Genomic DNA, 13,360 nt, shown 5'->3' with positions numbered 1-13,360 from the left:
ATAAAAATATTCTGCCAAGGATTAGCATGCGAACAACTGCTATCAAATCCAAGAGGATATCATTCCTACCTCTATCTCTGTAGGCTAATTGGTCATTAAAGAATAAGAGATCAGTAAATATTTGCAAAATATTCTCTGACAGTAACCATTCATGATCAGAGGCACGTAGACTAGGAGAGGGGTAGTATTCTGACATGATGTTTCATAAACAAAGCTTTAATGCATTAATCATATGAAGCAAGACTCTCAATTTTGTTAGAAAAGCTGATTTCCCAGTAAACATTTCTCAAGCCAAGTAAACCTTCATGTGTGAAATACTTTCTGCTGTTATGATAAATAAATGCAGAAGCACACAGCAGCCACAGTAAATCATGTTAATCTCTCATTCCTATAGTGGACTAAGTTTGAAGATGAATGTTAATCCACTTTAAGTACAAGATGTATCCTCATTTTACCACAGGTCTTAAGCATCAATCATCAGAAATCCTTGGAATGTGATTCTCAGCAACATCCCCGCTTCTGAAGTTGAGTTCGTAGGTCTAGGCAACCACAAGATTAATTTTAACACGGCTGTCTCAAAATATGGACTGAAATCTATGGCACAGCCTAGGGCACCAGGAAATAATATATAATATATTCCTCTTCTCCCTCTCTCTCTGTGAGAGAAAGGGAAAGTAAAGAGAGGGAGAGAGAATGAGAATAAATGTATGCTTCCATGGGAAGCAGCTTTCAAAAATATTACTATTAAATAAAAGTGTCCAATGGAAGTACACATCCAAATTTTGTTTCTCACATACTGCATTTTATCTTGTTTAAGACATTAGGAGGAAGAAGTAGATCTTTGGAAATCTACACTATTTACAAACAATTCCCTTCCCTACTTCTGTCCTTTCCTCTTAAAATAACCGAAATCTTTTTTAATTATATAAAATTGAAAAATCAACTTTCTAACCAGCGGGTAGATTATGCACAGCTGATCACAATCCAATAAAAATAAGAGGGTTTCATATTCTTCAGTTTTAAAAAAGGTACAAATCAAGCATGTATGTAAATCTCACAACGGGTAAGGTCCTAATTTTGGGGTTATGTCATAACTGTGAAAAATGATGTAAAATTATAAAGAGATGCAATGTAGGCTTCGCAAACATAGTCTGCTTGTCTGCGCTTTCTGCCCTTCATTTTCCCTACTGATTTCAGCTATGGGTTTGTTTTGCTTCTTTGTCCAGATTCATTATTCAGTATTGTGTGATGACCCTTCCAAGCTCTTGCGGCTGCAATCCTGCTGGAATAAAAGAATTGGCCACATAGTGTGTATCATTTTTACTTGGAAGGCTGGCAGACAGTGTGTATGAATGCCACTGCTAATCAGCACAGGACCTTTTAGAATAATGTGTTTGTATCTTGTTTAGCCATTTCATTATATACTGCTGGCATGGCTCCATGTCAAGAGCTTACTGTTGAAATGAAAGGTTATCTATCCCTGTTGTGAACAATTAAAAAGAATAACCTGTTATTTGTGAGCAGAAGCTACAATCTTGGAGGTTCAAAGGTGGTGCTTCATATTTATACTGCTTATATTACTGGAGATAATATGTAATTGGCATGACTAGTAGCTGTGTAGCCATGGATAGTGTTATCCTATCCATGGCTACACTTAGTGGCATAAGTGCCCGTTTAGGAGCATAGAAGTTTTAAGACATCATTACAATATATTGTTCCATATTCCATTATTTTAATTGCAAACTACTGGTATATGAAAAAGTACTTTTTATCTATTCTGATTCTTCCACCATTCAACTTCGTTTAGTGACTCCAGGATCTAATATTATATGAGAAGAGAAAATCTTATTTTGTCTTCTTCAACCTATGTACCATTTTGCACCGTAATGTCAGTTGTCTTTCTACTAAAAATAGGATTCCTTAGTACTATGTGTCTTCCTGAACAATCCTAATAATGCTGATAACATGAGTGTTCCCAAATGCATATGGATAATTGCTGGTCAAAACTTTGAAATGTTTTGGAACATTTCTGTGGAATCTTCTGGTGGTCAGACTGGGATTAAATTTTCTTTAGGGAGGGACTGAAACCAATGTTGAGAGTAGAGTTAATAAACTTTTATTTCTTTCCAAAGTTAAGTTACAAAATCCAAAAAAAAAAAGGAACAACACAAAGACAAAAATGAAAAATGAAAACTTTGGAAATAAAGATTTATCAATGAGAGTAGAGTGATCACACATAAGATTAGCTTTTGAAATTCGGCCAAGTAGTACAAGATGTTTACCTCTGCTTTTTTTCCTGCTGTATCTATGTAATTTAGAGAATTGGATTGGTCTAGTGGTGAAAAAGGAACCCGAAGACTATGAGTTCTAGTCCCATTTTAGCCATGAAAGCTAGCTGGGTGACTTGGAGCCAATCCCTCACTCTCAGCTCAACCACCTCACAGGGTTGTTGCAGGGAAAAGAGGAAGAGGAAGAATATTAGGTATGTTTGCCACCTTGAATTATTTATAAAAATAAAGGTGTGATATAAATATATAAATTAAAATGAATAAGTACAGCTAGAATGCCACCAAGGCTATGGAAATTTGACTATTCGTTGGACGTCTTCTCCTTATGTACAAGGGATCGCTCATTTTGTTCTGGATTTAGTTTCTCTAGGATGCCATAGTTGTGTTATAACCTGCTGCTAGGCAGCAACATCCCCTACATAGGAAGTGACTAATGACAGCCCTGTGTTCATCTTGAAATTTCAGGCGCACATTGGGTAGGTGGAAATTCCAGTTGCCACTTCCTTTTCACAAGTGTTTGTGCGATAAGTATAAATGTTGGAGGGTGACTATATTGTGCAAGCTAATCAGCTCTTCACCCTGTATATTTGGAAAATATTAGGATATGAATTTATGACTGAAACCCCAAATGTGGCCAAAGGCTAATGCCATTAACCTATTTTAAGCTATGGGGACTTACCTCTTTTTAATTGAATGTCTAAAATGTTTTGGAAAAGGTTATTTTAATACCCTTATAATAGATTAATGCTATTCCTTAATCACAGATAGAAAGTCCCAGGAAGGGGCCAATTTTATTTATTTATAACATCTATAGGCCAGCAAAATCACAACTCTGGGGAGCTTACAAAAAGAAAGAAACAATAGAAATATAAAGAGAATGCAAAACACCAAAAGCCCTTCTGGAGAAACAATCTTAATTGGAACCCACACAAAGGGTCTGTCACACACTCCTAAGACAAGGCCTGGGGGAACAGCCAAATCTTGCGGGTTCATTTAAATACATTCAAGATAGGAGCTACACAAATCTCAAAGGAAATATTGCATGCTGAGGGCAGGGGGCCATTCCAGGCAAAGCTACATTCCTGGGCCCCATCAGCATTGGGATAAAATGCATGGTATGTTTGTCAGAAAGTATGGGACAGGAGAAACTGTTGGTCCCTAAATAACTTCCAGGTGCTATTGAAGGTGCTGGTAATAAATTGGGGATTATAGATTGTATAATTAGTTTTAAATTAATTAGATTTAGACTTGATAAACTCACTTAATGAACTCAATCTGTATAGTCTGGAGCAGTGTTTCTCAACCTTGGGAACTTGAAGATATTTGGACTTCAACTCCCAGAATTGGCTGGGGAATTCTGGAAATTGAAGTCTAGATATCTTCAAGTTGCCAAGATTGGGAAACACTGGTCTGGAGGACAGAGGGAAAGGGGGGGACATGATCAAAACATTTAAATATGTTAAAGGGTTAAATAAGGTTCAGGAGGGAAGTGTTTTTAATAGGAAAGTGAACACAAGAACAAGGGGACACAATCTGAGGTTAGTTGGGGGAAAGATTATAAGTAACGTGAGAAAATATTATTTTACTGAAAGAGTAGTAGATCCTTGGAACAAACTTCCAGCAGACGTGATTGGTAAATCCACAGTAACTGAATTTAAACATGCCTGGGATAAACATATATCCATCCTAGGATAAAATACAGGAAATAGTATAAAGGCAGACTAGATAGACCATGAGGTCTTCTATGTTTCTATGTTACTATTACATTGTATTGTTTTTTTATATGTAGTAAGCTGCCCCGAGTCCTTGGAGAGGGGCGGCGTAGAAATCCAATTAATAAAAATAAAATAAAAATAAATAAATCATCTATAGAACCCTCCCTTGCATAAGGCCTGGTTATTTGATTTGTGACCATTCAGTGTAATTGAGCCCACTCCATGTTCCCTCAGACAAACAATGTTATCTATTGGGAATTTTGCAGTTCGGCTTCTGTGTTGCATTTCCTGCCCTCTAGAACAACAAACATCTCTTGGAAATTGACATGGCTCCCAGGCTTTTAGTTGATCCTGAAATGTCACTTTGCTCCCAGGTCTGGGCCAGGGTGGCCTAGATTAGTTTATTGCTAATTTGGAGTGTATCTGGTTGTTTCGCTCTTCTTGGTGAATGTATGCCTTGGAAACTGCCCTGAATCTTTTGGGTATCAGCCAATTTGCAAAGTGAATAAATAAATACACTGCTCAAAAATATAAAGGGAACACTTAAACAACACAATGTAACTCCAAGTCAATCAAACTTCTGTGAAATCAAACTGTCCACTTAGGAAGCAACACTGATTGAACATCAATTTCACATGCTGTTGTGCACATTCAACTTTGTACAGAACAAAGTATTCAATGAGAATATTTCATTCATTCAGATCTAGGATGTGTAATTTGAATGTTCCCTTTATTTATTTATTTTTGAGTATACAGTATTACATCAGTGGGAACAGGATTAGTAGGTCAGTCCAAATTTAGCACTCATTTATGGGGTTCATTTAATATATTGGGGGTTGGTTGTAGGTTAGTGAAATAGTGGAAGCCCCACTACTTGTGAGGAATTGTTTTCCATCAAAACTAATCTTATCAAATAAGAGGAAGTGGCTATGTTTAGTAAACATTATTAACGCTCCAACGTAGGATGCATCTAAGCCAGAGTAACTTATGACACATAGTTACTGCTAAGATGACCTATGGCTTTTCTAACAAGCTTTTCAGTATGCAATTTAAGACATATAATTATATTAACCAGCTCCATATTATTTAAGTTAATTTGCATTTTACATTGTGAAAGAAATGATGCTATCGTGTATAACAAGCTGAATATCTGCTCTTCCTTCTCTTTTGTTTAAAATTGCAAAGGATTAAAGATTGGTTGAGTTTTTCCTCTTTGTAAGAACTACTGTTTTGTTGCCATAGTGTTTCCATGATGTATAATAAGCTATTAATATTGCAACATTAACTTTTCTTTTCTCTCCCCTCTCTCCCCCCTCCCCTTCTCTCTGATCTAAAATTGATGGAGAGGGTGTAGTATGTTTGGAACAAGGATCCTGTTTTTCCGCTGAGGACTACTCTGCCAATAAAAGTTACTAGCTCGTTTATTTTAGCAGCATGTGACCATGGTATTTCGGCTTATGCAAATTGCAAAGAAATTATGTTAAATTGAACATCTTGCATTGCTCCCCAAACTGCCTATTTAGAGATGATTCAAGTTGTGGTACCTAGTATCTGAGTATAGATGGGAGAAAAGTGAGACTAAGATTTGGATGATATTCTGAACTGGATCACAGTGTTCTCTTGCTCTTTTTATACACATGCTTCTTTATTTAGAGCATGGTAAAATTTCATACAATATACAGTATTGCTAGTAAAAACTGACAAATTTCAGTGAAACATTCCAGCACATTAAATCATTGTTTCTGACCAGCCAAATAGAGTGCTTCTAAATTCTGCCACCTGGATTGAAACGAACAAATACATTTTTCCCTGTCACCAAAACTGGAGTTGAAAGGAAAGGAATACCTTCACTATCTCAAATGCTTTTCAAAAGTAATTTAAAATGTTTTCAGTCTTATGCCTTGTCTTCTAGAAACAGTAATTTTCTAGTGGCTCTAGAGAAAGGGGGTGAAATGTTTTAAATAACAACAGTTGCACATCAACTGCTGTTGGCAGAAGGCTGTAGTTGAGAAATCCACATATAAAGCCAGGGTAGTAGTCTTAGTGGACACATAGACAATATCCTATACTCCATCAGATGTACGACAGTGGGAAAATGTTACTGGATGTGGAGAAATGTCGGAAGGGGTTGACCTTTAAGAAAAGGTCCAGGGATATATGAACTGGCCTCCTGGTAGCCAGCACTGTAGCTAGGAGATGAAAGAAAGGGTTTCATCAGTTGGTCCCTATCTATTTGCACAAGGAACAAAAAGCCCAGTCCCCTAACTGCTCCCCCAAATACTTTCTTCAAAGTACAAATATAATCTTAAACTATAGCGGGGGTAGAGCTACTGTTCCTTTCAGCAGACAATTCCTATTTAACTATTCACTGGTAAACCAGGAGAGGAGTTGAAGGAACAAGAAAACATCTTGGAGACCTCTTGAGTCTCCCATCTCAGATGCCCAAAGATAACTTCCTTGGGCAGAGGTAGCAAGACATTAACTACATCTACATTCCTTTACACAATGGGTTGATAACAGAAAGAGGGTAAGCCATCCATGATTTCACATAATTCACAGCTCTTCAGATAAGAAGTTAATATTTTCCTGCCAGGTGCATCTTTCACTGACCCCAAATATCCTTCTCCAAAATGTTACGTGTTTTTTTTAAACAAAAAAAAAAGCACTTCCAGGTGGCTATGTCTCAGTTGTTTCTGCAGAGCTAAACCTCATCCATATTACTCGTAGCAGGACAAATGGAATATAGGGGAGATTTTTCTAGGTAGCCTTTGAATTTGTAAGAGAACACTATTCAGTAAACAAAAGCAAGCACAAAGCTGGTGGGAAGTGTTTGGATGAGAGCTTTGAGTTCTTTTTTATACTGTTCTGAGGGCTTTCGTGTGGCTGTATATCACCAACAGATTGTATGAAACGTCTAGTGTTCCGAGTTGAACAGATGGATAGTTTAATTGCACAGAATGCTCCGAGGTATATCAATACCGCCAATCGCCAAGAGGAGAGTTATTGCAAAATTGAAGTAACAATGTCCAATAATGAAAGGCAAAAAAATCAGCAGGGCAGGACCCATTTAGTTCTTAATAGATGGGACTAACAGTCCAAGCAAGGTGAAACTGGACAAAGACGATTAGAGACAACAGAACTCAATTGCTTCTTGGTATGTGTCTTGGGGCATTATATTAATATATGACTGCAATCCTAAGCAAACCCCTAAGAAGTAGGCCAACATGAGTTCAGTGAAAATGCTTTGAAGTTAATCCACACAGATGGGATAAGAAAAGTTCAAAATATGCAAACCTCAAGGCACGGGTACAATCACAAGGTGTATTAACTGTCACTTCCCAAAACTAAAGTTGAAACAGGCCAATATTTTCAAAGGTCACTCCAGCATCAAAAACATTTTAGGGAAGGATCGAGAAAATTCTTTACTATAAATAGGAAAACAATTCTACTTGCTGGAACTACACAGAGTTGCAATTCAGCGATTGGTTTAGTAACCTCCGGGAGGCCCTGCATCAATTTAAATGAACTTTTAGGAGATTTTTTTTGTCAGCATTTTTAGTGATAACTAAATTAGTTAGTGATAACTAACTTTATGGCACCAGACCAGATTATCTCATGGACCGCCTTCTGCTGCACGAATCCCAGCGACCAGTTAGGTCCCACAGAGTGGGCCTCCTCCGGGTCCCGTCAACTAAACAATGTTGTTTGGCGGGACCCAGGGGAAGAGCCTTCTCTGTGGCGGCCCTGGCCCACTGGAACCAACTCCCCCCAAAGATTAGAATTGCCCCCACCCTCCTCGCTTTTCGTAAACTTCTTAAAACCCACGCCGTCAGGCATGGGGGAACTGAGATATTCTTTCTCCCTAGGCCTTTAAAATTTACGCATAGTATGTCTGTATGTATGTTTGGTTTTTATAATAAGGTTTTTTTTTAGTTATTTTAGGATTGGATTAGATTGTTACATGTTGTTTTTATCATTGTTGTTAGCCGCCCCGAGTCTACAGAGAGGGGTGGCATAGAAATCCAATAAATAATTTAATAATAATAATAATAATAATAATAATAATAATAATAATAATAATAATAATTTAAAATGTATATAAGGTTTCTATGGCAGTGGGGGGAGGGAAGATTGTTAATTACCGTATTTTTCAAAGTAAAAGACACACCTAGATTTTAGAGGTGGAAAACAAGGAAAAAAGTATCCTGAACCAAATGATGTAGTAATATATTATTTAATAAAATACCAGTGTATCAGAATACTTTTACAATCATGTACACTTTTTACAACCATATATATTTTTTACAAACTTCAAACTGGACAGCTTTCTTTAAGACTTGTGGACTTCAGCTCACAGAATTCCTCCTCCAGTCATGCTAGCTCAGGAATGGGAGTTGAAGTCCACAAGTCTTAAACTTACAAAGTTTGAAGCCCCTTGACTGCTAACCCCTAACCCAGGGGTCTTCAAACTTGACAGTTTGATATTATTTAATAAAATACCAGTGTAGCAGAATACTTTTATAACCATGCACACTTTTTACAACCATATATATTTTTTCCAAACTTCAAACTTGACAGCTTGAAGACTTGTGGACTCCAACTCCCAGAATTCCTCCTCCAGTCATGCTAAATGGGGTAATTAGAAGCAAATCCCACCCATTTTTTCACAAAATTGGGGTGGACAAAGGGACTGGGAAGCCTGCAGAGAGCTCCTGGGTGCTGTGGGATGACAAAAATGCCTGTTTTGGTGAAAAATGGCCCATTTTCCACTCATTTGTTCACAAAAATGAAGGCATTTTTGTCTTACCTCAGTCCCCAAGAGATCTCTGCAGGCTTCCCAGTCCCTCAGTCCAGCCCAATTTTGCAAAAAACAGGTGCATTTTCACAAAAATGGGATGCAAAGATGGGCGTTCAGGAGGCCAAAAATGACTATATTATATATTATTCTATTCTAATTCTAATTCCATCCTACTGGGGTGGGTAAAATGAGGACCCAGACTGTTGGGGACAATATGCTGATTCGGTAAACTGCTTAGAGAGGGCTGTAAAAGCATTACGAAGTGGTATATAAGTCTAAATGCTATTGCTTATCTCTAAAAAGTGCTTCAGAGCTCATCAAAGCACCTGCTGCAGCAACTGTCACAAGATCTTAGGAAATGACATGGTTTCTTTAAAGCATTGCAAATAGATGTTGCATTCATACTCTCAAACACATCAAAGCGGATTTTGGAAACTGTACCTGAAACAGAGGACATCCCAAATCTGCCCATCATCACCTGCCTGTATTTGCACATCAAAGTCCTAAGGTTTATTCCAAAACTTTCCTCAACTTTTTTTTCCCCCAATAAGACTTTTAATGGAAGGTAAGCATTTCCAGGATAACTTATGTCAATCATTTCTTCCAAGCACCTGTCACATACTTTCCTCAGGTCTGAATCGTCTACTTCCTCTTAGAATCACGGCTGCTCAGAGAACAAACAAAACCATCTCAAACAAAATAACTTGCTTTCTCATCATTCTGTTGTGGGAACAAGCATTCCACAGATAACTCCACTAAAGGAAACAGGTCAGGTTGAAACAGAATTGATCTTGTAAGGCCTCAGCACACAATTTCCTCCTTTTGCAAAGACCTAGATTATTCTGGTTTCTTCTCCCCACATGCCCTCAGGAATCTCACTTAATCAACTGAATTATTTCTTGCCACAGCTTTAAAAATCCAGGCTTGCAGCTACAAAAAGGCAAGCAAAGTGTAAAAATAAATGTATGCTCAAGCTCTTGAGAGGCAGAAATTTTAAGCAAGGTTTAAATGGGCCAGTTTGAAACATCACACCCTAAGGCACCTTTTTGCTTTCAGATCCAAAAAAGTGCTGCACAGATTAATAGATATCAAGTCAGTGTGTCAATGAACATTGATGTCATAAACAAGATCCATTTATAGTTAGATTTCTATCTACAACTAATATATAACTAACAGTATATTAAAAGTTAAGCTGATGATCAAGACTTTTAGAGAGAGTCAGCAGGCAGGCTGTATTCAGAATTATGGATCTTAATAAATTAAAGTAAATTTAATATCAGAAAAATATTTTCCTTTTCCATTTTTAATATGCAATGATTTTCACACATGAGAAACACAAATTCATTCCAAGATTCAATCAATCTAAACTGGACCAGAGAGAGTGAGTTTGACCTTAGATTTTAAATAAAGCTTGTTCAGATAAACTAAACCACAGGTTAAATAGCATGGCTTAGCTGTTTTTGACAATCTTCAGACTTTTTTTTATATCCCTATGCCTGTATTTGTATTTTGCCCCAGAACACTTTTACAAACCAACGCGCATCATTTTGAAAATGAGAATTAGTTCCATCTAGAAAACAGAAACATTCAGTCTTTCACATATGCATATTTATTTTGTCTTCTGCCTAATGAAAGGTGTCACACATGCCTTAAGCCAGCATTCCCCTAATTTCCACTCAGGTATAGGTAGTAGCTGATGATGCTTTCTCTCCTAAAGGTGAAGTAGTAACTTTTCTGACCCACTTCTTTGATCGCAAATATGGAGAGAGGGATGTGTGAGAGAAAGAGTATCTGCAAATAGTAGAAAACTACTATTTATTTATGTATGCCCACACCCCCATCTAGAACCCTCCCAGGTTCCTTCAGACAACCTTCACTCCTTGGCCATGAGCCTCCTGAAGAAATTAATAGACAAGAAAGTTCCAAAGGCCAATCAGGAGATCTACTTTTTTCACAGATCTCTTGCACCTTACTTTTTCTTCCAACTTATAACCGAATTATAAACAAGACTGGGGAAAGTAGACCAAAGGTATCAGAAGTCAGAACATTTCTGATCCATTTCTGGAAAACCTTCCAGAAGTAACGGGGACCAAAATAAAACCACCAGGCCCATCACATCTTTCCCCCACTCGCTTGAAGCCCGGTTTTCCACACTTGACCGACTAGAGCTGCTATTAAAATACTCAAAGGTGAAACTATTCCGCGCTGAGAGTAAGAGAGCAGATCTTCCCATTCCGGTCGGAAAGCAGCTCTATGCCCTCGCTTCTGCTCAACCCAGGAAGCGGCCACGGTTAAGGGATGATTCACACGCTCCCCTGAGCACAAAAACACGCCTCCCATTCATTCCCTCACTCACCTGCATAGAAACGGAAGAGGCAGCCGGTCTCCGAGTCCATGCCCTCCTCCTGCACCCGCCACAGGTCCCGGAAGCCCAGCTGCGAGAGGTAGTCGTTTTGAATCTGCAGGGGCTTCTCGTGCGATTCCAGCCGGCGGGCGGTCTCCCCATGGAGCTGGACGTACAAGGCCGGAGGCTGCTGCGGAGAGGCGGCTTCCCCATCAGCAGGGCAGGAACTTCCCCGCAAAGCTTTGCCCTTGCCAGGGGAGTCCCCCGAAGCTCTGCCGAGCCGGGATTCCGGGCTAGGGCCCGAATGCGGGTCGCCTGGCCGGCAGGGCTGATTCCACCCAGGCCCCGATCCCACTCGGTCTTCTTTGGCCGCCGTCCGCGCCAGATCCGCTTCCGACGAAGAACACGACGAAGAGCCCCCGCCTCCGCTATAAGGATCCAAGCGGTCGGAGGCGCTCTCGGCACTGGGGCTGAAACTCTCGGTATCCGACCCTCCCAAGAGGGACGGGCAAGAGAGCGGCGGGCCGGACAGGTACAGTTCTTCGGTGCGTGGCGGCGAGAAGGCCCGTCCAGGGCTGCAGTCGGAAGGGGAAAGGCTGGGCTGTCCGCTCGCCCGGCCGCTCTCCCCTCCATTGAGAGCCAGGCGCCTGGGCCGGACAGCCGGCGCCTCTCCGGCTCCCAAGCCATTGGCGGCCCCTCGACGGCTTCGGGGCCTTCTCCCGACTGGGACCGGGGTGAAACTTCCCGCCGGGGAAGTCGGAGCCTCCGCGGGTTCGGGCAGCGCCTCTTCTTTCCCGCCTGCTTGCAGGAGCAAACCACCCTCTTCTTCCTTAGAGGGCAGCGGAGCCTCGGCGGCCGCCTTCCCCCACACCCGGCCAGCGCTACTCCCGCCTCCCCGGTGTCCGATCTGCAGCAAGCGAAGCGCCACTTCGGCGGCGGTGGTCTCCAGGTTGCAAAGCACGGGGAGCAGAGAGCCGCCGCCGCCGCCATCTCCCCGCTGTGGCTGCTGCTGGTGGGGGTGATAGTAATAGTAGACATGGACGCATCCTCGCTGTAGGTCCCGCCGCACCCAGTCTCGCTCGGGGGCTTGGAGAGGCTGGAGCTGCCGGGGCGGCTTGGGCAGCAGAAGGAGGGTCTTCCGATCTAAGCTGCGCGTCCCCAGCGCGATGGGAGCGGCGGGGGAAGAAGACGACGAAGAAGAAGCCGCCGAGAGATTCCTCTTCAGCCGGCCTCTCGGCAACAGGAGGGAGTTGGTGCCGTTGCCGGCAATAGCCGCCACCGCCGCCTCTGGAGTCCCGTTGGCCGCTAGCGCCAAGGAAGCGCCGCAGCCGGCCTCTCGTTTCCTTCGCCGGTAGTGTTGGTAGCCGCCGACCAGCCCCGTTCTGGCGGCTCCTGCGACGGCTGTTCCGTCGCCCCCTTCCAGCGGGCTGGGTCCTCCTGCGCCGTTGCCGCTCTCGAGGCCGGGGGCCGAGTTGCTCGGCCGCTCCCCCTTGCAGATCATCGCGGCCGGCGTTTCTGGGCTCCCGAGCTGGAGTTGCTGCGCAGGTTCGATTGTCGAGCGGCCGAAGCGGGGGGAGGGGGCCCGGGATTATGTAGTAACAGTGAACATTCCGTTGGTGTCTCAATGTTCCGTTCCTCTCAGCCTTGCCCCCCGCACAGCTGCTGCCGTTGTCGCGACCGCCATTAGGGACTGGCGAAGAGACTGGCTCAGCGGCGGCAGGCGGCAGCCACCGCCTCCTTCCTCAGTCCCTCCCACCCGCCCGGCGTGGCCTCTCCTCTCCTCTCCTCCGGAGGCTCCTTATGAATATTAATTAGAGCAGGCCTCGTACGAAAGGGGGTAATCTTCCGCTTTCCCTCCCTCCCTCCCTCGCTCGTCCTTAATGCCGTTCGAGCGCCTTCTTAATATTCATGAGGAGTGACGACACTCCTCGTGAGTTGGGAAAGGGCGGGGCTCCGGGATAAACAAAACGTGATAATTTGCGCCTAAAAGATTGAACGGTGGGAGAAAAATCGACCGAGGAAGAGGTTGCTGGGAAACGTAGTTCTTGAAACGCAGCTCTGCTTCCCGAGGTCTCCCAGTGCAGACTACATGTCCCTTTAGCCATCGCGCCCTCTTCGTTAGGCGGGAGAGAAAAGGCAGTTTCCCCAGGTATCCTTCCTCTAGCTGCTCGCTATTTTGGGGGGCTAGTGGAGTGTGTAGGCTTTAGTAGTTCTC

At 42.2% G+C, this 13,360-nt stretch overlaps 1 protein-coding gene across 1 annotated transcript in view; it reads right to left on the bottom strand.

Moving 5' to 3' along the window:
- PHLPP1 (PH domain and leucine rich repeat protein phosphatase 1) overlaps positions 1-13,004 on the bottom strand; it is a 191,372-nt gene extending 178,368 nt beyond the window's left edge. The window contains exon 1 of the mRNA XM_070747145.1: positions 11,158-13,004. Within this exon, the coding sequence (XP_070603246.1) occupies positions 11,158-12,646 (1,489 nt within the window). The 5' untranslated portion in view covers positions 12,647-13,004. The remainder of the gene's footprint in view (positions 1-11,157) is intronic.
- Positions 13,005-13,360: the final 356 nt, after the last annotated feature.

Source organism: Erythrolamprus reginae, chromosome 3, assembly GCF_031021105.1.
Source record: "Erythrolamprus reginae isolate rEryReg1 chromosome 3, rEryReg1.hap1, whole genome shotgun sequence".
In the NCBI taxonomy this organism is placed as follows: Eukaryota; Metazoa; Chordata; class Lepidosauria; order Squamata; family Dipsadidae; genus Erythrolamprus; species Erythrolamprus reginae.
The sequence above is the reverse complement of the archived record's forward strand: the minus strand, read 5'-3'. Positions and strand labels throughout refer to the sequence as shown.